The sequence below is a fragment of the Solanum lycopersicum genome, chromosome 12 (genome assembly GCF_036512215.1).
Source record: "Solanum lycopersicum chromosome 12, SLM_r2.1".
In the NCBI taxonomy this organism is placed as follows: Eukaryota; Viridiplantae; Streptophyta; class Magnoliopsida; order Solanales; family Solanaceae; genus Solanum; species Solanum lycopersicum.
Window position 1 is genome coordinate 694,653 of NC_090811.1, and position 22,232 is coordinate 716,884.

The following is a 22,232-nucleotide window of genomic DNA, read 5'->3' on the forward strand; positions in this document are numbered from 1 at the left end:
CTCTCTTCTAGTTACAATGGTCATGGATAAATAGTTTGATAAACTTATTTCAGGCTATCTAAAAAATAAAAATTATGCTTGACTGATTCATTGAAAAATTTTATTTTTGTCAAAAATATTATTATTTGATATATAATATGAGCAAGTAAATATGGAACTATACATTAAAAAAAAGACTTCATGTGTAAATAGAATTTGATTAGGAAAAGGAAACTGGAATAAAATAAGAAAAAATATATATATTAATTAACCCTAGTTCATTTAATTAGAATCCCAATTTTTTTTAGATTATGGCGTTTTCTTCGAGAGATTACATTTTTCTTCAAGAAATTAGTAGCAATATTATGCCTCATGATCAACATATTCCTCCTACTAATAATGTAGCTCCGTATCCAATGCGCATGCAAATTTTTGACACAACTGGTATAGAATTACGTGCCCAACCGATTGTTAATGAAGTTGTTGATGATGAAGAAAATTATAGTGAATTTTCGGACGATGACGATGACGATGACAATGACGATGAGGACGAAGACGTGGACGTGTCTAAATATTCTAAAACAAGAACTTATCATGTTCCAACTATGGATCTTATAAGTGGTGATCATGATATTGTAGATGAAGCATGTGCTATTTGCTTGATTGAATATAATGAAAAAGATACTATTGGTACACTTCAATGTGGCCATGAATTTCATGTTGAATGTATCAAGAAGTGGTTGATGAGAAAGAAAACATGTCCCTATTGTAGAGCTCAACTTTTGCCCTCACATGAAAAAATATCATCCTCTTAATTTGAAATACTTTTTTTTCTATTTTGCTTGTGATTGTGATTCGGAGAGTGAGTTAGTATTTATTTCGGGAATGTTTAGTGAAAATTCTAATTTTCATATGAAACTTACAAGGTTATGTAAGTTTTTTTTTTTTAATTTTATTTTAATGTCCATTCAAGTGACTCATATATATATATGGATTATGGTACACTCTTTATCATCCTAGTAATATGATATTTGGTAATGTTTTATATTAGTGTTACATATAGTTGAACCAATGTTTTAACATATATATTTGACGTATTTTTAATTTAAAATAAAGGTTTCAAATTTAAATCTATTGAAAAAAGAAAATATATTTATTGGACACCAAATGTGAAACCAAAAAAATTCAGCAGCAATTTGGAACAGGAAAATGACAGATGAAGCTTCTCCTTATATGCAATATATGAAGATTGACTTCAAGTCAACCCTTGACTTTCATTGCCTCAATGAATTACCTCTTCATTTTATAATATCCTTGTGATAACTTTTCATACATAAAGAAGAATCAAAGTGTATTCAAATTCTGTCTTCATCATAAGTTAATGAATATTATCATGTGTACATGAATATCTGTTAAAATTTCTGTGATGAAATGTAGTTCTATATCAATTGATAGTGTGAGCAATGTTTATATATACCTACTACCTATTTTTTCTTTCTTTGTTACCAACTATACTAGGAATATACAAAGGCGGAGTCAGGATTTTTTGTGTATCAGCCTTCCCGGAAGGGATGGAGGTATGTTAGAGTCTGATTTATCTGGGATATGAGTTGTAGTCTCTTGGTCTTGAACACTCTTCACTCATAATTTAGCTCTTAGGCTTGAATTGAATTCAATATCTTTTACTTATATGAGCCTCTCATTGTTGCTTTTGTTTTTCTGTATCTTTTCCTTCTGTTGTTTCGCAGACATACTTGCCATGGAAATTTTTGGTGCAGTAGTTAGCATGATGCAATGTTTTTGTGGAGAGACTTGTTCTCGTCAATCCGTTTCTGAAACATGAACATACCTGAGAAGGCCTAGTGCATTAGCAGATAGACTTAATGAAAACATGGAATTGCTTAAAGCTTGGGAGGAGGATATAAAAAGGAAGTTACATGTGGAAAATGTATGGCGCGGTATGGAGCCAAAGGCTGAGGTGAACAATCAATGTAAGAAAGATTACAAGTAGTATTGCCAGCATGCAAGAGAAACTTACTGCAGACAAGATGTGTTTAAACAGATGTTTGCCAAATTATATGTCTCGAGTTAAGCAGGGGAAATGCATCAACAAGAAAATTAAAGAAGTCGACAGGCCCTGGGGCAGATCATATTTCCAGATACTTTGTTGGTTGATATGATGCCTCGGAGGGAAAAGATATTGCCAGCATCCTCATTAGTAGGAGAATTTGCTCAAAGAAGTTTGGAGGCTGTATGGGAGTATTTGAATGATGAACACTCTGGGATAAGTGGCATTTATGGAAAGGGGGGTGTGGGTAAGACATCCATCCTCGTAGAAATCAATAATCGTCTTTTGAGAGAGAGCAAAAAATTTGATAATGTCATTTGGGTCACAGCATCCAACGATTCAACAGTGCAGAAATTTCAGAAGGATATTGCTAGAGTAATAGAGTTCATCTTTTGACCATGAAGATGATGAAATGAGAAGAGCAGCTCAATTACTTGAAGCGTTGATGCGAAGAAGTAGATTTGTTTTAATTATAGATGATTTGTGACTGCAATTTGCTAATAACTACTAGATCCATGGTAGTTTGTCGTGGCATGGAATCAGTGAGGGAAGTTGAAGTTAGTATTCTTTCAGAGGAAGAAGCATGGAACCTCTTTAAACAGAAGGTCGGTGAGGAGGTGCTAGCATCTCCAACATTACAAGCTGTTGCCAAGGATGTGTCGAAGGAGTGTGGAGGTCTCCCACTAGCTGTTGTAAGAAGAGAAAATGATCTGAGGCAATGGAAAAATGCATTAAGCCAGCTGAAAAGTGCAACGGGAAGAATAGAAGGCATGGAGAATCGAGTCTTTGCACGTCTCTGAGATTTAGCTATGAAAGACTGAAGGACAATGTGACTCGTTCATGTTTTCTTTATTGCACATTGTACCCAGAGGATCATCATATCGAGACCAAAGAAGTGATTAAGTACTGGACATGGGAAGGCTCTGTTGGATAACTTGGATATGGAGAATCCAAGATGCTGCAGGGAAAGATGATATTAGATGAACTGGAACATGCGTGCCTTCTAGAGATCATTGGATGTCAAGAAGGTAGTTTAAATGAATATGTCAAGATGCATGACCTCATTAGGGATATGGCGATAGCTGTTACAAGAGAGAGTCCACTCTTAATGATCCGAGCAGGACATGAGATGCGTATCCCACCAGTTGAGAGTGAATGACTCGAAGGCCTTGAAAGGATCTCGTTAATGAGAAATGATTTGAACTCTTTGATTTTGGAACCGAGATGTCCTCAGCTAACCACCTTGCTATTGCAGTATAATTCATTGTCCAAGGGTGTACATCCTTCTTTCTTTAACCATCTAAAAAGTCTCAAAGTTCTGGACTTATCTTACACGGGCGTCTTTGGGTTGCCTGATTCACTTTCTAATCTCGAAAACCTTCATGCTTTGCTTCTACGTAGTTGTTGGAACTTGTATCACCTGCCAACAATGGAAAGGCTAAAGGAGCTGAGCGTTTTATATCTCTCTGCTACACCAATTGAGTGTGCGCCCCCGGGGATGGAAATGTTACTCAACTCGAAGCATCTGGATCTCTCCCTTACTACATTTCATGATTTTGATATTCAAATTTTAGGAACATACAGATTTCTGGAGAGTCTCTCAACTATTGGTCTAAGCCAACCTCTAACGCTAGGTCCAGAATTTGTTAACGTTGTGAACCGCTGCACCATCTTGACAACCCTTGAAGCCAATTTCAGCAACTTGCAGGACTTCAACTATTATGTCTCATCAGATTTTAGGATAGTATGAGCAACATCGAGTACTCAGCCTATATCGTATTGAACTGTACTGTCTTGTTTAACAGTTCATGAATGAGACACAGTAGTTATTCTTTGTGTCGTTCTCTTGTTTAACATACTTTAACTACAGATTCTCATATTGGATCCAACTAGTTTTTCCTTTTTATATGGGTGGAAGTGGAGGTCGGGCTCTATGGAACTGGAAGCCGAAGCCCTATAGTCTATAGTAGGTGTGAGTCATGAGTTGAAAATCCTGCATCCCGTTTGTCTTTGCTGTACAGTGGCTGCTATGCGGATAAGGATGTGAAGTATAACCAAATACGAGTGTTGGATTGCTAAAAACTATCTAGTCTGTGAAAGTATGAGCAAAGATTCTTGCTGGGGAGTACTAGATGAAATTGTCATATGAAATCACTATATGAAACTTTCATATGAAATAGCTTATATGGTTTAAATTTTTTGTAGCTTACACAAAATCATAGTTTGTTTGTTGTATGCACAGTTCTTACTCATGAATCAGTCCAAATTAATAGACTTTATTTTCATGTATATTTAATCATCATTTCAGGAAGGAAATCAGTAAAAATACCTTTTCTCCAAGTCCACACCTTCTTCGGATGCCAATGTCTCGATTGATCAGCTCCAATTTGGTTTTAACTCCAGCGGAATGCAAAGGTAGAGCTTCAATCATCGCCATACCTATGGCTCGAGAGACCACTTCTAGACCTTCCTCAGGTTTTGCTGGAACATGCTCTATCCTGCACACTGGATGCCCTGAAATTGAGGCAGTATTTGCCCAGCTCCCGCGTGATGGTGTCCCAAACCTTACTGATCGCGGGAGCTGCAGCATATAGATAAAAAGGTACTGTTTTCACTTGCATTGTTGTGCTTCATAATGCACACGGAAACGTGAGAATTCGACTTCTCTTGCACATTTTCAGGACACAGATGCTAACATTAGTTCTAGGTGTTGTTGAGCTTTATATATCTTTTAGACACGGCTTGTTATACATATAATTGAACTTCCTTTGTCAATGCTTCAAGAATTCTAGTATATCTTGCATATGAAATAGAGGTAGCTTTTTAAATTTTAGTATATATATGTATTTGTTTATTTATTTGAATTCCCAGAATGCAGAATTAGACATTGACTCGATGATTTAGGGGTTTGAAATGATGTTTTCTTAATGGAAATTCTGAAATTAATACTGTGATTTTAAAAATAAAGTAATATGTAAAGATCACTTTAACTTCTAGCTTCGCTTATCGAATTATATTGCGTATGTTTCTGTTGTAACGGACGAAAAAGGAAAAGAATTAAATAAAATTAAAGCCACTGTCACGATTAAAGTATGCAAAGACTAATGAGACCTGGTTGATCACAATAAACGGTGTTACAGTTTTTGCCTGCCCTCTCAGTGACTTTTAAAAAGTAGAAAAACCAACTGTCTTGATGTGAAATACGATTGTGATGAAGTGGTAAGTGTTTTTTTAATTAGAGGTTTCAAATATGAATTTCTTTATATACGAAGTCGTCTTTTTAAAGGAATACTTTAATATTGATATGAGACTTTTCGACATAAATTTAAATTTAATCTGACTTCAATATAGATATCGGAGATATCGAGTGGCCACTCAGGAAACAGAAGGTATTTATTAGTATTAAACGAAACTAAAAAGAAAAGCAAGAATGTACATTCCCCATGTCATGCACATTTTTTCCTTCTAACTTTGTTATTTCCGCCACTCCTTTCCTTGGGGTGTTGTTTGGTTCCAACAGAAATTCTCACATCATTTAATATTAAATCTTAAAAAATGATTTGAAAAATAAATAATTAAAATTGAGGATAAAACATTTTTAAAAAAACTTGTCTTTTGATATGTTCATTAAAAGTAATTGTAAAAGTGAAAATTTATTTTTTAAAGAGCGAACAGGTAAAAGTGGATGAAATTTTCTTCGAAAAAATAAGTAACTTCTGGTGTTTGACATCAACAACGAGAAGGTCCATTGAAAATAACATTTCTATCTTTAGACTTTTATTGTAAGACTGCACACACGACGTCGTTCTCATACCTCACATGTGAAATTATACTCGATATGTTGATGATGTTATTATTATAGGACGAGATTGAGGTAGGAGTGTAGAGTGGTGAAGGTGGGAACTAGCTATGGGAAGTGGTGGTGGTGAAATCTCGCGTGTTGGAAGACGAAAAAGAGCTGAATATCACTTGTGAAAGTTGTTTTTCCTACTCATGATTAAGGAACTTTTGTTTTCCCAAAAAAAGATAGTACACCCTCTATTCCTTTTTAATAGTCATGATTTTCTTTTTTAGAGTTAAACGATAAAAACATTGACTAACATTTTACAATGTAAATAATAATGTGAAAAAAAAAATTACAATTTATAGTACTTTTCGTATAGTTCTTGAGTATCAAAATTTTAACTTTCGAAAAACGCAACATTACAACTAAAAGGAAAACCAAACATGAAAATTATCAAGAACATTGTCATACACACCCTTAATCTACCTCAAATGTGTGGTGTGCCTAGAAATAGAAAAAGAGAGAGGAGGAGGCAGTTTGAAAACCACTTTAAGATGACAAGAAACATGCAAGATGTGACACTCTTTGTTTGACAATATAGAAGGTAGAGCTAGAGGGGGTTTCGTTCTTGTTTTTCTTCATTTTTTTTTTTTTATAAATTTGTAAGAGTGAAAGTGAGATGGCAAAAGGGGGAAGCATGAAGGGACACATGCAGAGTCACAGCAGAGGAAGAACAACATATGCAGTGTTATTGCTTCTTGCTTTTGGGGTTGCAATATTTGGAGTCATCATTTTACACAAGCTCAGAGAAAGGCGCATATTCAACCTCCTTGTTAAAGATAAACAAATTGAACTCATCCATGTTAAACTCCTCTTGCAGGTGCTCTCTCTTTCTTTTTCTTCTGTGTGTATGTGTGTGTCTTGTCAGCTACATGTCCAAGACTCGAACCAGAAATCTCTAATTAAGGATGAAGAAGTATTTATTACTCCACCACGACTCTGATTAGTCATGCATGTATGTCATGTTACTGTTTGTGGCTCCTATGTTAAGACTTTTCAACCATTTGTCGCGGGATTTTAGTAGCTCAGTTGTTAGAATGTCGACCTGAACTTTCATTTTGTTGATGAGAGTTTGAAAAATAGAACATTTGCTGCAGTTAAAACAAAGATTTAACAGGAGATGGGTTTTAAGATTTTAAGAACAATGATAACTTTTTCTATTTAGTTTTGAGCCTTTATTTCTGAAATGACATATCAGAAACAAACTTGTAAACTAGAGAGGATGAATGAGTACTTACCACTCCATATCTAGATATGTAGTCGCCTTTGTTAGAGAGCGTCTTACCCTCTAACTTGGGACTTCACAGCTCGAACGGGCTTCCTGGACACTGGGTGGGAACCAAAAAAGAACTAACTAATAGTATTTGTCATTGTGGAACAGAAAAAAAGAGATCATACGAAAGAAGCTAAAAGGAAAACGGAGGAAATGAAATCCAAGATGCAGTGGCTTCGAATGCAGAAAAGGGATCTAGAGAGCAGGATCATGGAAATGAGATCAACAATCTCTTCTCTTAAAGATGAACAAAGAATAATCGAAGTATCTCTTGAAGAAAAACAGTATGAAATCAAGATGCTTAGAGAAAAACTTACAGAAATGAACGCGGAGGAGTACCAGGCTAAGCTTTCTTCTGAATCATTGCAACTGAATGAAACCGAAAGTGACATACCTGTAAAGGTCTGGTCAGTGAGTGCAGATGATCCATCAAATCCAGCTATTAACTTCACCATCAAGGCTGCAGGTACAAAAGAAGCAACTGGAGGAGAAACCGAAGAACTGCATGAATCCATCAAAAGAAACAACCAGAAAAGTTCAATAGAAAATATACATCGAAATACCACGAGGCAAGGTGAAGACAGAGAACAAGCACAAGATGGAGAGGGATCTGCTGACTGGAGGAGCAATACTGGAGAACAGGAGTTGACAACTGCTCAAGAAGATGTTTCAGACAACATAAAAAGCAGCACTGTTTTTCAGAATTTAGATGGCGAAAGAGAGACCACTGACAGTTCTAAAACTGGAGAAATTTTCCTGGAAGAGAAAAGGTACGATAATGGGGATTCATCTGCGGAAACTATCAATCATAGTGGTCGAGTGCAAAAGCACATCAAGGAAGTAGGTGCAGTAGATACCACAGATTGGGAAAAGCATGGAGCAGCAACTGGAGGTGATTTTGTGGATTCTCAAGGTAATAACGAGGAGTCTGAACAGAAGTATAAAGATGGGATGAAGTTAGAAATGAAGGAGAATCACAAGAATACAGATGCATCAAGAGTGAAGCAGGAGCAGATGAGAAAGACAAAAGGGAAGAGTCAGCATATCATTGCAAAGAGCAAGGTTACTGAAAGTGGTGCAAATACTGAAAAAAGAAGCGTTGTAAGCATGAGAAACAGAAAGTTCTTCAAAGAAATACAGGAAAGTGCAACAAATGAGAGAGTTGGAGGCAGTAAACAAGAGAAGCAGAAGCAGAAGCAAGAGAAGAGTATGAAAACGGACAGCAGGAACAAATACGGTCCAGAAGATCACATGATTGGCATGACCTATAAACCGCAACGATTTAAAAATCTGGAGGAAGGTTTTGGATACCAAGTCAGGTCTGAACCAGAACAGAAACTTGATATGACGAGACATAGAATGCAAGATGATAATTCAAACCTCGATGATGGTCCACCACATAAGACAGCGCATAAGAAATCAGCAGGCACCAAAGAAGGTATCCTAGAAGGCAGGAAACCTGACACGAATGAGATAGCTGAGGAAGAGCAAGAAAGAGAAGTCAACAACACGGAATCTGAGATGTCACAGAGTTCTCAGGAAGTGCCTACAAAGAGAGCTCCTTCTAATGACAACAGAGTTTCAAAAGACACCAGAAACAAAGAATCTGATGAAACTACACAATCACAAGAGGCAATTGGCATAACCAGAGAACATCAAGAACAAGAACAGGCTGACAGTCTTGCCAATTCTTCGGAGCATGCAAATATTTCTGATAGAGGTGTAAATGCATATGACCTTCAGGTTGAGAATGATCAAGAAACAGGAGTGATAGACCATTCAAAAGGAATTTCACAAGAGGTCAGATATCAAAAACTCAGCAGCACAGCACGAGCAGAAGAGGAAAACAACACCATTTTTACAGACACAGAACAAAGACTGGCTGGCAATCTTCACAGCTCTTCCACACATGTGAAAAATGCTGAAATGGCCTTTAAAGATGGCAACCTTGACACTGAAAATGATAAGGAAACAGAAGAAGAAGATCATTCTGAAGGCTCTGTTGCCAATATGGAAGAGGAGGGAGAAGACGTGAACTGAAACAGATGTGTCTGAATTGTAGTATAGACAGTTGTCTAACAGAACGCTAAATGTTTGCTTCATTTGGATGCAAGATGATTATGTTTCTATTTTAGTTTGATGCAAGACATATACTTGCGTCTTTGTTAGCCTGTAACAGTTGCAATTTGTTGCTTCGATTTGCTAATCACTTCCATTTCTCTTTAACAGCCCCTGTTCCCCCACAAAATTCCTCATGCCTACGATACAAGAATATTGCGGAAGTAACACAGAAAAGAATAATGGGGGTGATAAGGGCAAATAAGAAGTAGCCTCATCAAAACAGTTGGTATGATTTCATCGAGAAATCATGCTTTCTACCATCCAGACATGGTAATGATACTAATGGGTTAATCGGGTGTGCTTATGAATGTTCAATGACTGATTAAGTTTGAAATACACAATTGTTTGATGACATCTTCATTAACACAACTCTCAGTGGCATTGAGACTTACTGCATGTGCAGAGCTTCTACAAATTATGGTGCGCGGATCTTCAGATTAATGTGAATACAATTTCCACACAACTGATCAAGATGACAATGAACCTTAGAAAGCAAACTGACAAAAACCAGTTTCATTTATCATAGTATACAAAAGAAAAAGTATATTGCAGTATTGATGCAACCAACTTTTGTCCACCATTTAGTAGCTCACAGGCTCTCTGGTAATTTTATAATGATAAGAAAATCCATCAAATGAAAAATGAATGTCCAATAAGTTGTATTATTAGAGAGAACTTCTCGATTATGGACTTGGATTATCCCAACCTCAGTATGATGCCACGTAAATACCCACCTTATTGTGATGCTTGCACCAAGTTCTGCACAAAGAAGGATAAACTAGGATGTCATACTTCACAAACAGAAAAACTCATCCTCGTAAGCAGGGAAGGTTTAAGAAGACTCAAAAAGAACCGATAATTGTATCAGCAAATAATTCCTTCAAACATAATTGATCAGCCATTATGTCACAGAATTTTAGTATCCTAAAATATAATTTCATATAAAATCAAGGTCCATCTAGCATAAGCTGAAAATTCTTGTTCTATTCATGTATCAGTTTGAGTCCTTGTTCAAAACTCAAAATTTCTCTAATTTGAACCTAAGGTAGCTTTTTACTCCTCTGCCTCTGAAGTTTGACTTTATCCAGTCTCTCCTATAGGCTGTCTTAACATCCTCTTTGTTTAAGGTATAGTTCTTTTTTTGTTAATAAGTTTGACTTGGATCTCTAAATCTTTCGATGTTTGGGTACACAAATATAAGTAGAGATGCTATTTACTTGTTCTCACTATGTCTAGCCCTTCTAAGTTTTAATCATATATCTCAAGGTGATACTCTCTATCTTCCCTCACTGATAGGTAAACTTATTTTTTCAACAACTATGCCTCAATCTCAAATCATTTGAGCCCAACTAGAAGAAATATTTGCAACCAATTGGCTTTATCCATGTCACCCAATATTCAGATTTCAGCATATTTTTAGCAGGCTGCCAAGCTACTGTGATCCTCCTAATTTATCTAAGCTTGGAACCAGCAAGCTAAGTGAGGCTCAGGAAAACATATGTAAACCTATTCTTTGAGGTATGGAAATTGTGTACCAAAAAAATTGCATGAAAAAAAATACTACACTTGATAGCAATGACCACTCACGTGGCCTGCTACATGATTAATCAATTGGCTTGGAAAAGGTTAGCTGACAGTTGTATCTGAGCAAAATGTTCTGATAGTTTTCTTTCTCCTTGCACCACTGACCATCAGGGAGAAAGCAATTATAGGAGCAAAATATAAAGTTGTTTAGGCAGCCTTTTGATATTTTAAACGTCCATTGAATTTACACGACACTCTATTCTCAAGTCTCATCCTTGTTTTGATTGAGATTCTAACTAGATTGCAATCCATTGAAAAACATTGCTTAAAGCAGTTATGATCATCTATGTTTCCTGAAACAATTTGTCATAAGTAAATAGGTAGCAGTATTTGCACTTTCAGCAGATCAGACAAGTACCTCTTCTTTGTTCTTCTTGCCTCCAGAGAATAACTTGTATGCACCAAAGAAAAGCAAGCCCCAACCGGACAAAGATGCAATCACAAACTGCAAAAAAAAACATCATTTGCAATCATAAATGTCTTTGCATTTTACAATTCAAAAGCACCAAAGACAACATTACTTAGGCTGAGATTGTGAACATCCTTAATACGGGTATAATACATACAATTGTTCCTGTTTAACGATTCTAGAGTAGCCAAGTATGATCCATTTGAGTCCATAATCGGCTAAAACTAAATTAGTTTTACACCAGAAAGGACTTGAACAAAATTGATCCAGGTTTAGTTTCGTCAAGAAAGACAAGCACCAACAACACAATTCTCTATTTTGTTTCTTTTAAATTCGTCAAACTAACCCTTCACTTATTTTGGAAAAAAACATACTTTCTCATATCATATATATAAGATAAGTGATACAGTTCTTTATATAATAAAAGTACTTAAGTAGGTTCGTCAAAAGTAGGATTGAACAAGATTATGACCAACAACACTGATGAGTTATAATATGTACGGTTGCACTAAGATATCGTTCTTGAAAAAATCCATTTTTTGTTCCAATAGTGAGCTATAGGTAGTTCTCTTATTCTCATTATGACTACTGAAAGGGAGATCAAGTGTTCTGGAAAAACTTTCAACTAGTAGTTAGTAGGTCTGTTCTTACAGACTCGTTTAGTACTTACTCATCCTTGAAATGGATGTGCCTAGGAACTATTCGAGTAGCTCTTTTGATAGTGTCTTAATCTAAGACTTTGATATATGGCTACTTTAAATGCATAATATACCAATTCTCCAAATCTTAATGACCTAATTACATGTACCACCATACCTACAGTTCTTCCACAGTTAAACAATCTAGTTTTATTTTGTTATTAGTACTCCATAGTACTAGTTCATGTAACGCCTTGTTACTCTGGAAATCAGATTATGATTCCACTAATAGTAAAATCTGAAGTTTGATTTTGTACAATTATTTTAATACAAGAAGAAATGAACATAATAACATTGTTTAGCATTATTTTATTAAGAGAAGACATGAACATACAATATTGTTATAGCATTTGTTGAAAGCAAATATATCATCATATGATAACTTCTCTTTTTGAGAAAATAAGTTTAGATCGAATTGCACCCAAAGGCGTGACCTTTTTGTCAATGAAGTGAGTTGAGCACCCTGAGGTGTACGCCTCAAATCGCAGTAGGGACAAAACACTAGGTGATTTGGTGGACAGAGTTAGCTGATACATATTGCTAGCTTAGTCAGGAAAAGAAAAAATTGTATGTATGATATTTCGAGTTGCAATTGCCAAACTTGCACAAGCATTAATTTGTTAAACGCCTAAAAAAAAGTTTGCTCCTTTTGAACAGACAATAGCAAGAAAAAAAGGCTATAAAAAGCTTCATATATAACGTACATGTTCTTCCTTCCATTGACCAGGATTCATCGGTTCTTTCCAGCAATTGACCTTAGGAGGCCCATGATGATCTGGAATTGTTCACATTTCAATATCATTAATAAATTAAAAACAAAAAAGCATATGATTTTATATTAACGGATCAACATTAAAGCAAATGAATCCTTCAACGAACTCTACTACATCTGAATGAATCGGATGAAAAAATTGAGAGTATAAGAGAACATTTACCAGCTGCGCCGGCAAGGCCGCGGCGCTGAACAAGAGACGCAGTGGTTGAGGAGGGGATTCGAGTGAAGGCTGCCGCTCGACGAGCCGCCATTGTCAACGAGGTAGCCATAGCTTTGTTCTGAGAAGTGAGATCGAAGGGGGAAAAAATTGAAATTGATGCTTCAATTGGACAAGGGGGTAAGAACTTAAGGTCGCCAAAAACGACGTAGCTTCTGTCTTTTCAATTGCTTTTTCGTTTTTTCTTTTTGCGTAAGATTTTAATTTGTCAAACTCGTTTATGCGGTTCATTTGATTTGTCATGACTTATTTCAACAAATAGATTTATATCTTAATGATTCTATAACAACTTTACATGTCGACAAATCAAATTAATAAACTTCTAAATTGAACTGAACCCATCGACTTGCAAGGCTAACGTGTATCACTTGTTAATATATATTACACTATATATGAGTAATGATTTTTTAGTCCTTTATAAACTTCTATTTATTTTAATTTATTTATGTCTTCTTCTTTTTTTTGACAGATATTACATTTTCACTAAAATTTAATTTTTCTTTTTAATTTTTATTGATAATTTATAAATTTAATATAATTTCAACATATCGTGGACATGATCAAAGATATAGTTTAAAGTTAAAAAATACTATGTATTATCTTATTGTCCATTCATATTGGTACTCATAGTATTGCTTCCGTAGTTTTTTTGTATGAATAATATAAGTAGCGTGTTAATTAATGGTTAATTAATAATTTAATCTACAAATTAGATCGACCCTAGAGAGTTGAAGAATTGTGTTGTCTTTTGTACTTGATATTTAGTTCTAATGATTATGGAGTTTGTTATGATTGTTTTGTGCTCTTACCATTTATAGAACTATTGATGAACTATGTTGATAGTGGAAGAGGGGGATTTCACTATAAGTTTAAGGCATACTTACTAGTTGATTTTGTGTTTGATGTTAATAAAGCCAAGACCATCACGAACATACTCAGTAAGGAGATCACTCATCGCACCAACACTAACAGATTAGTATGTTTAAAAATCAATAACGTATAAGTCGAATCATTAAGAACAAATATCCAACCAGTCTAGTAATAACAAACTTGTATATAATGAAGAGAGAAACTAATGAAACTTTGTTTCAAGGGAAAAAAAGAAAGACAATCAATTAAATGTTAGTTTGACTATACAATATTCAATTATAAACATCCTTTTAATAATCTACTCTTTACAATTTCATTCATCTTGCAATTTCCTCTACAAAAATACATAGGTGTCTTGAAACATGTCTATATATGTAACCATTGATGTGACAAAAATTGCTTCTATAAATACAATGTCAAAGAAAACAAATTGTTGACAATGAATACAAGAATAAAATTCTTACAAACAATAGTCATATTGCCCAAGAAAAAAAAGGTCATCTTATAATATTTTGCTAGCAACTAATGGCCACCATAGTGGGAAAGTAAGAAGAATGATAAGCAAAATGATGAGGAAAACAGCAAAACAAGCACACTTTCTTGAACTTTTTTGAATCTCCCTAGCTTCTTGTAATTGCTCTGTGCCCCTCCTAACAAAGGAACTTGCATGTGCCACATGACTTTCAATATCATTTAATTGTTGCCCTTGTGCTTCCACCAATGCAGCCATGTCTAAAAATATTTGGTGTAGCTCAATCAAATTCTTCTCAATCTCTTTCACAGCATCATGTCTTTCTTGTATTTCGGAAATTGTGTCCATAATCTGACCCCTACCTGTTAATTAAGATCCAAAGCAGAAATTAATAGAAGAGAGAGAAAATACGAAATATGATAAGAAAATCAGGATAAACATGAATACCTTGTTCCTGGATTGCCTTTTGGAGGAAAGACTCGCTCTCCCCACTTGATATCAAATTCTCAATTAACCCATCGTCAGCTTTCTCTCCTGTCACAGTAAAGTACCTTCTTGCAACTGTTTCCTTATATTCATCATTCATTCTTGTCCTCAATCCTTGAAAATCATCCATGAGTACTTTTAATTTCTTTCCTAAACCACTAACTACAGAAGTCCTTGTTCGATCTGCAGAAGAACCTGGTCCACACCCCGAGATCTTCCTATGAGCTGCATTGGATCGTTCGAGGGCTTCCAATTTTCCTTTGATCATCTTAACGCGTTTTAAGACCTGTGACACATCTGAATCCATCCTAGACCTTATTTCTTTCACAGTCTTGGCATTATGCACAAGTTTGCTCTCTTCATTTGATTCTTGTAATTTCTTATGAAATTTTTCGACATCTTTCATATCTTCTTTCACATTTTCTACATCTTCAAAGAATTTAGCAAGATCAATACTTTCAGTTCCTGGTTGGCCATCTTGACCACCCTCCAAATCATCTACTTCGGTCTGTTTTTTAAGGTCCTGATACTTTTTAAACGAATTAGAGAATAAGTCATTCATTTTTGGTTGATTTTTCAATTTCCCCTCCTTTTTTTCTCAATGGACAAATTAGTCTTGTTATGTACCTATCCTCAACATAAATTGTTGTTTATCCCACGGAGGAGGGTTGTGATAGGTTGATAGTCAACGAAAAAACAAGTATTGTTATTGTTATTAAAGGGAAAATGTCGCGCCCTTGTCTAAACCTTCTCTCTTCATTAACGAGACGATGAATGAGAGGAGGGAGAAGAAGAGAAGGAGACAAGAGCAAAGACTTCATCAAGAGATAAGAAATGATCCAAATCATTACTTGTCAATGGATTTTATTATTTGAGGCTATGCAGCCATTGTTAAATTAAAGTTACACCAGACCAAATTTGAGGAAGGTCGTTAAAACAGGAAAATTTGTTGTGACACTTGGAGTGTCAATTGACCTTGTCTAGTCGATTTATATTTCAAATATTTTTATATTAACTCAATTTTCGTTATGTATGTAAACAAAAAATACAAATGTAAAGTCTTTCTTTTAATAAAAAATAAAATCATAAAATTCATGGCCATAAATTTTTTGGTACTAAAACAAATGTTTATTAGTCTCCCCTTAAAGCCACACGTCTTTTGTGAACCATAATACATAGTTCTGTAATTATATGTTGCTTAAAAATAAAGAACGTTATGCGAATTATAGAAAAGAAAACACGTTTCATCAAAAAAAAATGAGACATTTCTTGAACGGTTGTGTACTCAATGTACATATTCGTTATAAGTTGTAACTTCTCATGTTGAATTGTGCAGTTTCTATAATTTAATTTTCTATCGTGAGCTTCCATCTTTGTAAGTTGGTTCCTAAATAGCATTAAAAAATGACTCTTTAAATTCAAATTTTAATTCTGAAATTAATTCTTATATTAAAGTAATGAATGACTTCCATATCATAACTTTTCAAATTCTCCATTATGAGATTTATGATTATGATTAAAAGCAATATCAATGTACTCATATCAATATACTCATTTATCAAGAAAATGATAAAGGGGATTAAGAACTTCAAATTCTACCATTGTGTAATTAAAATATTTATATTCAATCAAATTTTAATTTAATAAAGGGACAAAATGATAATTCAACTTTTCACTTTCAATCTTTTCACTTGTAATAATATATGATATGATATGATCTCTGAAGCAAAACTTCTTCCTTGGAGCAAATGAACAATGTAGTGGGGAATGAATTAACTCAGCAGGCTTCCAAAGCAGCAGATGCATACTACTTTTCAGTTTTTTGTTCTTGACTAATCCTTGCTAACCCACCTTTGACCACGAACTTGAATAGCACCAAAGTTCTGATCACTGCTACTTTCTCCACCACTTTCTGCACTCGTATATTCAGGTTTTCGACGGTGCTTCTTCTTCGTAGAAGTTCCACTATCACTTACGCTTCCGTTCAAAAGAGGATCATCGATCCCACGTATGACTCTTCTTGTTGGAGATGATGAGGCAACACCACTGTTGTCCTTTGTTTTTCTCCCTTTGTCATGCTTCTTTATGTTCTGAGAGATTTCATGTAATTTTTGTATTCCTTTCTCTACAGGTTCTACTGCTTGGGTTACTGTGAATTTCAGGTCATTCACTATCTGTTTGCAGGACCAGAAAGTATTGTTAGCAAGGAGAAGAGGAAGTGTGGAGACAGTAAGCTCGACGGAATAAATTTAAGAAAACGAGTATCCTCATTTAAGAATGTCTAACATGTTTGCAGCACCTCACTAATAATAGCAAAGAGAAAGAGATGCTTACATATTCACCACCTCCAATAAATATATCTTTAACATTTTCTCTTATGGTTGTTCCACCCCCGTCATCAATGTCCGGTTGAGGAAGACGTAATTTGGTGCGACGTTCACTATCTCTAACCTCTTCAGGATCTACTGCCAAATCAGCAGATACATAGTCTCCAAGTACTGCAACATCCCCAGTAAAACACTCTCCCATCAGCTCGTATGGCTTGGCAGGGAAGACATAGAGGTGAACCACAGAAGCAATGCCCATCTGTACTGGATAAATAACAAGAGCTGTTAAACTTCAACATATTGGAGGAATATCAAGCATCAATAAATCACAAATAGAAGCTTAGTGTCTATATTCATCAGTGACATTACCCATCCCTCAACCCTCATACCCTGAAGAAACCTTCAGAAACATAAAAATCATGGGCAGGGTCTGTACTAGTATTGTCTTCCCTCGTTTTGTGGGTAGGGTATGGAAAGAAACTTGTCTTTGACACCAAAGAAAGAACAAAACAGCCTAAAATACTCCAGAATCAACAATATGAAACCTCACAACGAGATAAGCAAATTCTAGAGCATTATGCAAGCAGTTAATGTCTAAAAGAAGAGCTATTGAGAGCAGCTTTCAACATTATTATGCATCAGTTCCAGTAGCACATCAGTATGCATCATAAGCATAGATCAAATGGAACATGGAAGCATCCGTTGTAAAACATAAGGTGTTGAACTAATGCAAGATCCATCATTTATGTTTAAAGCTTATCTTTCAAGTTTCTATCCCACACCTTAATAGAATAACAAGGAATTTTGTGTGCAATTCCTTAGGAGAAATCACAAAAGGAAATTCTTGATGGCCCAAACTAAACGTTTGGTATTAGAAGTAATAAAAACATGCCCAATTCCAGAACAATTACCTCAATGCATATGATGAAATCTTGAATGCTGGACTTAAACTGTAAAGCTTGAGCTATTGGACTTTTAAGGAAACCAAGTGTCGAAAGCAGGGCTATTGCCAGGCCTTGCCACCAAGTTAAGAAAACAATTGACTTGAAAGTTAAAAACTTGTACAGCGGCTTGATGTGAGATAATTCATCCTTTGTAATAGTATAAAACTGAACTAGGCAATACAATGCCCATGATTGACTGAAATTTAAAACCACAGCCATATAAGGATACCTACAAAGACAAGATAGATAATGTAAGAGATATCTTGAACCATTATTTCATTAATTACATGGTCAAATCAGCATGATAACATGGTACTGACCGTCAAGATATTTCTAGATGAATAATTATTTATAGGAGTATCTGCCAAATAGAAGCAGCTTTATACCCATAAAATGAACATTGAGGACTATGTGGTCACTATTCATGAATTATTGTGGGATAGCCTTCCACTCGAACTTAAGACCATTTCCTTGGCTGGCTGGCTGGCTATCTTATATAAAATGTATGCACAAAAAGACATGATAACTTAAGCTTCACCAAAAGGCATTCAAAGACAGTCTCATGCTGGAAGGCACCAGGCAGGGTAAAACAAAGAAATATTTTCCCATTAGCTGAGGAAAGTAGTAAAGGACCATTCCTATCATGGGAAGAAAAGAAAAACATAGGATAAAAAGACTATTTCATCAAAGGGATAGATAAAAGGCCAAATTCAACTGAAAACTAGAAGAAGAAATCAAGGAGAGAGAGAGAGAGAGGGCTTCCCAATGACAAGGAGTATCTTACCCACAATTCCATTTGAAGTCTCCTTCACAATATACATCAAAACCTTCAAGAATCACTGCTAAAGTAGCAGTAAATGCTTTGATTATCATCTGCAGAGTTTGTGTTGTATGTATTTAAAACAACAGACGAGTAAATCTTGTCAGTCCAAAGGAATATAGGCTCTAAGTCAGGTAGCAGCACACTTACATATTGGACAATTCCAAACTTGATAACTTGGTAGACCCACTGACCTAGTTTCCATGGCTTGAAAATATAATTCATGGGAAAATGATGCTTAACAATTCCCTTTTCAGAGCCATGATCTAGTAGTGGCATCTTTGAACCTGCACGTCCTTCCCTCTTCATAAATTGTATGGCCCTCTTTTCTCCACCTAATTCAAAAAAAATGAAGGGAAAAATGAAAGGAAGAAAGACACAAATTACTGAACAAGTTCATATAAGAGATATTAGAGAACTTTTGCTGGTGACCAGTGGCACAGACCAGTCAAACCGAGACAAATTTAAGCTTTGCAAAATTCACTTAACACTTTTATGGTACAGGGGCACTTAAGAGACCACTTAGCAAATAAGGCACACCAGCCCTTTATATAAAGCAGTCAAACTTCAGTTGTCATACCAACAAGAAACACGTGAGCATGTGTATGTGTGTGTATGAGAAGGAATTTGCTGATGAATAAGAGAATGGCAATGAATAGATATCACATCTTCTCAAGTTGCAAAACAAGGGCAAAAATACTTTCTTTATGCAGGACGGTTAGTTGGGTTACTTTCCTGAATCTAAACATTAGATAGAAGTGACCAAAAAAATCAATCTTAACATAGAAAATATCCATACCTAAACATGCAATAAGATACCTCCCAAAGCAGTACATGGCAAGGGATTCATAGCAATCACGTAGTATCCCAATGTCAACAGTAATCGCTGGATTTACCAATGACACAAACTGAAAAATAAGCCATATTAGAGAATCAACAGTAAATAACTCTCGAAGTCAAAACAGGCTGAGATCTTCAAAAAAAAAAAAAAAGTTTGCCTACTCTGTGCATTTAACTTAGTCTCATAAAAACTTCATGAAACAAATATCATAAATATCAACTTCGAATATCCATGACTAAACCATCTCTCTTTTTTTTCACTTCACTTTGATGGAGTGTGAAAGTGAAGGCCCTTACCAAGGAATGTCGATACCTAATATACAAAGAGATAAAAAAACTCAAACACTTCATAAAAGTTACTTCTTATGAAATTGAGGAGAGTATGTTCTATTCTCTTCCAAGTTTGCGTTCTTTCTCATTGGTATTGATATTAACGAGTGATTGTGACGACTCCTTAATTTTGTTCTTCTTCTTTTTATCTAACTGTCGCTTCTGGATACTAAATAACTAAATCCACCAAGGGTAAAGCAAATGCAAAGAAATCACAACTGAACCTTAGACCCCATGGTTCTCAACTGACTTCATTAACCACTAAGCTACACCCTTAGATTAATTTTTCGATTTGGTATTTCGAGAAAGATTCTGACTTTCTGCTAATCTAACCTCATATAAACCAGGATAACTTTTAAAAAATCAAAGAAAAAGCAGAAACTAACTGATTCAACAGCATAACAAGGCACCATCAATATGACTCCAATCAAAAACTTTTGTTCCTGCCATTACAAAACAGATACACATATTATTGCAATAAACATACAAAAATTTAACAAAACATCAAAATGAACAGATTATCACCTCGGGATGTTTGTAAACTGATAAGTGATCGAAAATGAGATACATAGAGAGTGCTAGAGTAAGGATTACGAAGAACCCAGCAATCAAAGTTGCCCATATAGGTGCTGAATAGCTGCTAACCAAATTCTGGACTATCCCATTCAAATAATCCAATGAAATTGATATTATCCTCTGCATCAGCAACCTTATAGGGTTCCAATTTCTCTCAAATTCTGATTTGATTTTTTTCCGATGATCAAATTCCTCTTTTCCGATCAAATTTTGAACGATCGATTTAGAAATTGTTGAAAATCTTTTACAGTTTTTGCTAATAATGTTTGAATCGGTACACTATTGAACGTTGAAAAGAATTAAGAACCCGCCTTATATTCGGATATTCCGAAGGGAAGAGATTATTTTAATAAATTAAGAAACAATAAAGATGGAGAATTATCAAAATGGTTATTATAATTATGTATGCTTTTCTTTTAGAAACTTAAATAAATTTTATTAGTTTAAAAGTTGATTACTCAAATACTTAATATTTTAGTTATTAAAATTTGGATTGTTCAAATACATTTGGATACATGTATATCGAGATACACAAGATTAAAATTAGATGTAATATATTTTAGATACATTATATCTAAGCGAATTTGCATGTATTTAAAATATATAACAAATCATGCTTGCCTTTTTCTCATCTGACTCACTACTCTTGTATGTATCAGATCCCCCTAATACTTATAGATACATATATCTAATGTGCATCTAGTGTAATTTGCATATACATGATATACATAATACATTCTCGTTCGCCTCTCTCGCTATTTTAGTGTATCCAAATTTATCTTTCTCAATATATGTTAACTCTCAATTAGTGGTAAGATACGTAAACTTTTGAAACTATAGATAATAATAGTTCATATGGTAGTGAAATATGTTTAATCGTGTAATTTTTCCTTTTATTTTTTCTGTTTTTTTTAAAGACCAATCACTAATTTTTGTTTGGCAACATTTAAAATTCTTGATACAAACATTATATTTACTTATTAAATTATGAATTTAAATTAATATTTTTGAAAAAAGTTTCAAATTAAAAATTATATTCTAAGTCAAAATATACTTCATCAATTGGTGCTCCTTGTTTGCTAAAATGAAAATGATTGCAACTAATAATTACAAGAGCTTTATATTTTCTAAGAATGACTTTATTGATGACAAATCCAAGAAAATATTCCAAAAAGAAAAACTAAGATAATTCATGGAACTTTATTGATGCAAATTTTGTAGATTATATTATAAATAAAGAGGCTATTTTGTTAATGATGATCAGCCTTGGCCCAACTTAAAAGTTCAAGTGGATCCACTAACGCAAAGCCATTGGCCCACAAATATGTCTAAGCAATTCATATTTGGGTTCAAAGCACCAAATTTTATTTCAGTGAGTTTGAATCTGTCTCCTACGCTCTCGCAAGTGTCTCCCAACTCTGCTCCGTAGACCGAGTTGCAGACCAACGTAGCGTCATTTTTTCCATAAACTGCACATTATCGTAAAAAAAATGAAAATTCACAATCACGATGATAATAATTATGTTTGGCCTAACCAATATAATAGTCAGGTGTTAGGCTTTAATCAAGAAAAAAGAAGTTAAATCTCAACTATTTGAC

The 22,232-nt window shown here is 34.7% G+C and overlaps 5 protein-coding genes across 6 annotated transcripts; 2 read left to right on the top strand and 3 right to left on the bottom strand.

Annotated features, from left to right (window-relative positions):
• The first annotated feature begins 1,253 nt into the window (after positions 1–1,253).
• LOC109119058 (uncharacterized) lies at positions 1,254–9,390 on the top strand. The gene is made up of 3 exons (XM_069292779.1): positions 1,254–1,556; positions 1,728–6,711; positions 7,273–9,390. Exons 2-3 carry the CDS (start codon positions 6,511–6,513, stop codon positions 9,202–9,204), a joined length of 2,133 nt encoding a protein of 710 aa, XP_069148880.1. The 5' UTR covers positions 1,254–1,556; positions 1,728–6,510; the 3' UTR covers positions 9,205–9,390.
• Positions 1,871–2,847, top strand: LOC138337050 (disease resistance protein RPS5-like). The gene is made up of 3 exons (XM_069292602.1): positions 1,871–1,970; positions 2,139–2,422; positions 2,524–2,847. The coding sequence occupies exons 1-3, from the start codon at positions 1,871–1,873 to the stop codon at positions 2,845–2,847; spliced, it is 708 nt and encodes a 235-aa protein (XP_069148703.1).
• A 393-nt stretch (positions 9,391–9,783) lies between the features above and the next one.
• Positions 9,784–13,192, bottom strand: LOC101268256 (uncharacterized). The gene is made up of 4 exons (XM_004251451.5): positions 12,912–13,192; positions 12,681–12,751; positions 11,228–11,314; positions 9,784–10,044 (listed from the first exon to the last, which is right to left on the bottom strand). Exons 1-4 carry the CDS (start codon positions 13,018–13,020, stop codon positions 10,021–10,023), a joined length of 291 nt encoding a protein of 96 aa, XP_004251499.1. The 5' UTR covers positions 13,021–13,192; the 3' UTR covers positions 9,784–10,020.
• A 917-nt stretch (positions 13,193–14,109) lies between these two features.
• LOC101268550 (syntaxin-124) lies at positions 14,110–15,645 on the bottom strand. The gene is made up of 2 exons (XM_004251452.5): positions 14,758–15,645; positions 14,110–14,672 (listed from the first exon to the last, which is right to left on the bottom strand). Exons 1-2 carry the CDS (start codon positions 15,356–15,358, stop codon positions 14,341–14,343), a joined length of 933 nt encoding a protein of 310 aa, XP_004251500.1. The 5' UTR covers positions 15,359–15,645; the 3' UTR covers positions 14,110–14,340.
• A 730-nt stretch (positions 15,646–16,375) lies between these two features.
• LOC101268842 (protein LAZ1-like) lies at positions 16,376–21,025 on the bottom strand. 2 transcript variants are annotated; one of them, XR_003244594.2, is made up of 8 exons: positions 20,583–21,010; positions 20,444–20,500; positions 19,687–19,795; positions 19,038–19,222; positions 18,852–18,940; positions 18,035–18,296; positions 17,131–17,387; positions 16,376–16,970 (listed from the first exon to the last, which is right to left on the bottom strand). XR_003244594.2 is itself a non-coding variant. In XM_004251453.5 (8 exons), the coding sequence occupies exons 1-8, from the start codon at positions 20,757–20,759 to the stop codon at positions 16,629–16,631; spliced, it is 1,473 nt and encodes a 490-aa protein (XP_004251501.2). In that variant the 5' UTR covers positions 20,760–21,025; the 3' UTR covers positions 16,376–16,628. The 2 variants fall into 2 exon arrangements, 1 of the variants encoding a protein (XP_004251501.2); XM_004251453.5 differs by having other exon boundaries at positions 17,131–17,382; positions 20,583–21,025.
• Positions 21,026–22,232: the final 1,207 nt, after the last annotated feature.